General features: G+C 38.4%; 1 protein-coding gene across 2 annotated transcripts; it reads left to right on the top strand.

Moving 5' to 3' along the window:
- Positions 1 to 4,551: 4,551 nt before the first annotated feature.
- On the top strand, positions 4,552 to 5,695 carry LOC130468963 (uncharacterized mitochondrial protein AtMg00810-like). 2 transcript variants are annotated; one of them, XM_056838006.1, is made up of 2 exons: positions 4,552 to 4,874; positions 5,067 to 5,695. In XM_056838006.1, exons 1-2 carry the CDS (start codon positions 4,604 to 4,606, stop codon positions 5,156 to 5,158), a joined length of 363 nt encoding a protein of 120 aa, XP_056693984.1. In that variant the 5' UTR covers positions 4,552 to 4,603; the 3' UTR covers positions 5,159 to 5,695. The 2 variants fall into 2 exon arrangements, with proteins under 2 accessions (XP_056693984.1, XP_056693983.1); XM_056838005.1 differs by having other exon boundaries at positions 4,955 to 5,695.
- Positions 5,696 to 6,117: the final 422 nt, after the last annotated feature.

Raw genomic sequence — 6,117 nt, 5'->3', positions numbered from 1 at the left:
CTTCAACTCACTGATGATTGTGAAAGCATCTGAGTTGATGAACGTTTTCGGCAGATCTGCACTCATGGTGGCGAGCATTAGACATTTCACATCTTTGTTGGCATCAATCCAACGATTGAGGGCTGCCTGAGTGACCCCGTCGCCTGCGGCTTCGGGCATCGCCTCATCCAGGACATACTCCTTTTCTTCCTGCGTAAGAACTATTTGCAAGTTCCTTTGCCAGTCAAGGAAGTTTTTCCCGTTCAACTTCTCCTTTTCGAGAATTGATCGAATGTTGAATGAATTGTTGTTTGCCATATTTAAAACTACAATTGAAAAGAATAAACAAATAAATAACCATTCACAGTTTCTCTTAATAAACTTAAATTCTAGCATACATGCATAATTCAATGTTTATTAAGCATTTTATTCAAGTTATGTGTTCCGGCAGGTGTGAATAAAATGATTCCAAGATCCTAAAATCATTGAAGAACTAAGCACAGTTTGTCGACTTAATCCTAGAACATCTTAGGTAAGCAAAAGCCTTTTGCTAATAGTCTAGAAACTATTCTTGGTTGATAGGTACGTCTAAGAACTTATTAGGTAAACCTATCGAATTTGCCACGACATAAAAGGACTCCTTACTTATATCGTTGAGTTTCACCAAAACTAACATGTACTCACAATTATTTGTGTACCTTGCCCCTTTAGGACCAATAAGTAACACCTCGCTGAGCGAAAACTATTACTAGATTGATGTAAAGGATATCCAAGCAAGTGTATATTTTGGCATGGCACCTTTTAACTCAATTTTTAAGTTAGGAACTTAAGGCTCTTACTATGTTGGTTAGATTTTAAGTGAACTAAAATCCTTAATCATGCAACATAATCAAGCTTTTGATCTCATGCATTTTAAGACATATTTAAAACAATAAATAACTTAAAACATGCATAAGATAAATGTGATCTAGTATGGCCCGACTTCATCTTGAAGCTTTAACTTCAAAGTCCGTCTTGAAAATCTCCGTGGGAGGCACCATTTTCTTCAAATAGGATAAGCTATAATTAAAACTAATTACAACTATTTGATGGTACGCAGACCATATTTGAATTGAAAAACAACTTTGGTACTTTAGACCAATTACATTCAAATTAATGGTACGCAGACCATATTTTCTATCCTATTTGGGCCATACTAGTCACTTCATAACCTGCAAAACAGTACATATACAATATATACCATTCACCCATTCATTATCATGAATGGCCCACATAGCTGGTTAGTAAAACACATTATGCATCACGTAAACATTTGCAGCAATTAATCAAGGGCACCAATAATCTACCAATTATTCAGTCCTTATTAATTCTAATCAAGTTGTTTTAACCTTAAGGATTTGTAGACCTAATCAAGAGTTTATGACTAAAAGCGCTCCCACTTAAACCAATAAATTTATATGCTTTACTAATTTTAAACATAAAAATGTATTTCTAGTCCAACCGGAAACATACAAATTTAATTAAAATTTAAAGCTCATATCAATTTATAATTGAATCCAAAAAGTTTAATTTAATTTCAGTCGTATTTAAATTAATTCATGATTTTAATTTTAGTAAAATAATTAGAATAAATAACATTTATTATAATTACAATATTCAAAATTAAAATCCAAGAAAATAATTTAAATTATTAATTTTAAAATTAATTAAAATTACGTGAACTGAAATTTTCAAATTAAACATTCAAAACGATCTTTAATCGTAACGCAAACACCCTACGCGTTGCACGCCCATGGGCCGCACACACACAGCCATTGCTGGCCATGTGCGCGCAGCCCATGCGCTCGTCGCATAGCTGCTGCATCCCCATCGCAAGCCTCCGCACGCATTGGTGCTCGCTGCGCGCGCCATCGCTCATCGCACGCGAGCTATCGCTCGCAGTGCGCGCGCGACATCGCTCGCTGGGCGCGCGAGCCATCGCTCGCTGGGCGCGCGACATCGCTCGCTGGGCGGGCGACATCGCTCGCTGTGCGCGCGAGCAATGCTGACTGTGCGCGCGAGTCCTCGCTCGTTGTGCGCGCGAGCAATGCTGGGCGCAGCGCTCGTGGCACGCGAGCTTGCGCTCGCTGCGCGCGAGGCTGCGCGCTCTTGTGCGAGGCAGCGCGCGTTGTGGCGCAGCTCGCTTGCTGCCCACACGCGACTGCCTTGGCTCGCCCTTCGCCCATGCCCATTCGTCCATTGCTCGTGGCACACGACACAAGGCAGGGCTGCTGCCTTGTGCTCGTGCACTACGCCCTTGCTCATTGCATTCGTGCCGCACGGGCGACGAGCTCCCTTGCTCGTCGTCGCATGCCCGCATTATACAACACCCCTTAAGGGTAACACGAAGCGTCCATTGCTTCGTGCGTGCAAGTTTTATGAACGAATCGCATAAAAATTTAAAATTTATATTTAAAATTAATGACAAATTAATAAATAATATTAATTTCATAATTTTAGGGCGAAAAATCGAAAATTTATTATCCAATTGATTTCCGATTGTTATGGATTCAAGTCTAGGTCATAAAAATTTAAAATTTATCATAAATTTACAATTTTTATGGTGGTTTTTAATCATAGGTTTCTAATTAAATTACAATTAATTATGAAAATCAAATTAATTCTAAATTATTCTAATTTTCAACAAATTAATCATAATTACAAATTAGACTGCATAATTAACAAGACTAGGCATTCAAACTTGTTAAACATATGCAGTAGGTCAATCAAAAATTCAAGATTTATCAACAAGAATCGCAAATATTTAATTTAACATCTTAAATTTACGAAATTTTGCATTCGAAAAACTAAAACCTTCGAAAAGTCATAGTTAGGCTTCGAATTTGAGAATTCTGGGTTCGGCAGAAAAATACTTATTTTTGTCAAAATTTTAGAATGCCTTTTACATGCGGAATTGACACAAAAATCACTCAATTCGGATGAGTAACGAAGAAACTGCCGAAAAACTGCGTACGTATAATTAAATAAACGCAATTTGCAATTAATTAACAATTACGAAAATTAATCACCCCTTTTAATTCTTGCAAATTTGTAATATTTAACCATGTTCATGCAATTTAGATTATGAAAATAATAAGGGGCTCGTGATACCACTGTTAGGTTATGATACATATGACATTACATAGATCATGCGGAAACAACCATTAACCCAGGACAACATATTATTTACACATAATCATATAGCATAATTTAGATGCATACTCTTTGTTGCGTGCCCTCCCTAGCTGCGCCCGAACCGAACAAGAACAAGTCTTTAGGACTCCAAGTGTCGTCCCTCCGTAGATAGTCCACAGCACGTCCGGATCCGCCTTAAGATTGACCAACTAGAATCGCCCTTAAGGTACTAGAAAATTTCGGCACTTTTATGAGCAAGATGTGTGTTTTAATTTTCTCTCAAAAACTCACTTTTTGAATACTTTTAAACTTCTTATAAATTGTGAGCCCTAGCCTCATATTTATAGGGGTATGGAAAGGGAATCGAAATCCTATTCAGATACAAATTAATTAAACCTAGAATCCTACAAGAACTCTAATTTAATTAATTTATCAAATAGAATTAGGAATTTAATCATTAACCGAACTCTGCATGTTTTAGGAAACGTGCACGAACACAAACACTTGCACACACACGCACGGCAGCCACGATGGGGCCCCATGCGTGCGCGCGAGCAGCAGCCCACGCAGCGCCCACGCGCGCTGCGCGCTGCGCGTGCTGTGCGCGCTGTGCGCGCTGCGCAGCCTGCTGGGTCTGGCCTTGCGCTGGGCCTGGCGTGGCTGTTTGTGCGGCGCGCTTGGCTTGCTGGGCGATGGCCTGGCTTCGTGTTGGGCCTCGTCCGGCAGGCCTCGTCCGATGCTTATTCGTACGATGCGCTTCCGATTAAATTTTCCGATTCCGGAATTCATTTCCGATACGAACAATATTTAATATTTCCGATTCCGGAATTAATTTCCGTTTCGAACAAATATTTAATATTTCCGTTTCCGGAATTATTTTCCGATTCCGGTAATATTTCCGATTCTGACAATATTTCCGTTTCCGGCAATATTTCCGATTCTGGCAATATTTCCATTTCCGATAATATTTTCCGATACGTACCATGTTTCCGTTTCCGGCAACATCTACGACTTGGATAATATTTATATTTCCGATACGATCCATATTTCCGTTTCCGGCAATATCATCGTTTCCGGAGTATTCATTTCTTGCCTGTGACGATCTTAGCTCCCACTGAAACCAAGATCCGTCGGTTCCGAATATTCATAGATGGAGTATTTAATGCCATTAAATACTTGATCCGTTTACGTACTATTTGTGTGACCCTACGGGTTCAGTCAAGAGTAAGCTGTGGATTAATATCATTAATTCCACTTGAACTGAAGCGGCCTCTAGCTAGGCATTCAGCTCACTTGATCTCACTGAATTATTAACTTGTTAATTAATACTGAACCGCATTTATTAGACTTAACATAGAATGCATACTTGGACCAAGGGCATTATTTCCTTCAGTTTTGCGGCTTTACCATTGAACAAAATCATCGTCTTGGCCTAGCTGATGGGTCGTTAATGAAGGAGCCTGAGGCTTACCGCCGGCTTGTAGGCCGCCTGGTCTATTTAGTTGTGACTCTTCCGGACCTTGCTTATTCGGTCTATATCTTATCACAATTCATGCAGGAGCCTCGAGTTGACCATTGGGATGCAACATTGAGAGTTGTTCGGTACTTGAAGGGTACACCAGGGCAGGGTATCCTATTACGTGCTGATAGTAATTTAACTTTGCAAGGATGGTGCGACTCAGATTGGGCAGTGTGTCCCATCACTCGTCGTTCTTTAACAGGTTGGTTTGTGTTTTTAGGTCATTCGCCTATTTCATGGAAGACAAAAAAAACCAACACACTGTTTCTCGCTCTTCCGCAGAGGCAGAATATCGCTCCATGGCCGCGATTACATGTGAATTAAAATGGTTAAAGGGATTGTTGTTGAGTTTAGGAGTTCATCATCCTAAAGTTATTCCATTATTTTGTGACAGTTAGTCCGCTTTGCACATGGCTAAGAATCCGATTTTTCATGAGCGCACAAAGCACATTGAGGTTGATTGTCATTTTGTTCGTGATGCTATAGTAGATGGTGTAATTGAACCATCTTATGTATCCACTTCCTCACAGCTCGCTGACATGTTTACTAAAGCTCTTGGGAAGCAACAATTTGATTTTCTTTTTTCCAAGTTGGGCATTTTTAATCCCCACACATGCTCCAACTTGAGGGAGGGTGTTACGAAAATTAAATGTTATACCTAATTAATTAAGAAAGTAATAATGTTCTAGCTGTTATGTAAGTTACAAAGTATTAAAAGTATTAATGTTGTAGTTGTTACGTAAGTTAGAAAGTATTAGGAAGGTTAGTGGGTTTAGGAAACTCTTTGATTTTCTTATCCTAGTTGTTTCGTACGCCCTGCTTGGAAATTGTGGGTGTATAAATACTCTTGTTCATCAATAATATTGGGGGAAAGCTTTTCCCTTATATAATATTTATCACTTATGAATCAGAAAACAGAAAAGAGAGAAAGTGAAAAAAAAATGTGGAAATTTGTTGCTTACAAGGTTTGAACCTTGGTTGATTGAAGAAGTATGATAGAGCTTGCAAAGGGAAGGAATGCAAAACATTTCCTTAGAAATAGTGAATTTCATGAATTTGTGACTCAAAACACTATTGATAAGCATAGTGTTGCAAATGTGAGTATTTTAAAGGTTAGAGATATCAAATAAATGAATTCCTATTAAAACCGTAATCGGTAATAAAATCTTTCGCTATCGGATATCTATTGCAAATAACATTGGAGAGAGCGGAGAGACCAATATCTTATATGTATTTCAAGATACATATCACCCCACTAAATGACAAAATAAAGATAAGACAAATATTAAAACAGGTGTCATTTTTCAAAGAATAGATGCCATTTTGAAAAAATGAATGCCATTTTTCTAAAATCGATGCCATTTTTCAAAAACGGATGTCATTTTCAAAAAAAATTGATTTTATCCTTTAACGTTTATCTTTATCCTATTTTATCGTTTAGTGGA

This window comes from Spinacia oleracea, chromosome 3 (genome assembly GCF_020520425.1).
Source record: "Spinacia oleracea cultivar Varoflay chromosome 3, BTI_SOV_V1, whole genome shotgun sequence".
Taxonomy (NCBI): Eukaryota; Viridiplantae; Streptophyta; class Magnoliopsida; order Caryophyllales; family Amaranthaceae; genus Spinacia; species Spinacia oleracea.
This window is presented reverse-complemented; position numbering and strand designations above follow the sequence as displayed.

Coding starts and splice junctions, on each gene's coding strand:
- LOC130468963 (XM_056838005.1), top strand. CDS start 4,604: ATGAAGGAGCCTGAGGCTTACCGCCGGCTTGTAGGCCGCCTGGTCTAT. Junction 4,875..4,954: donor CACTCGTCGTTCTTTAACAG/GTTGGTTTGTGT, acceptor GCTCTTCCGCAG/AGGCAGAATATCGCTCCATG.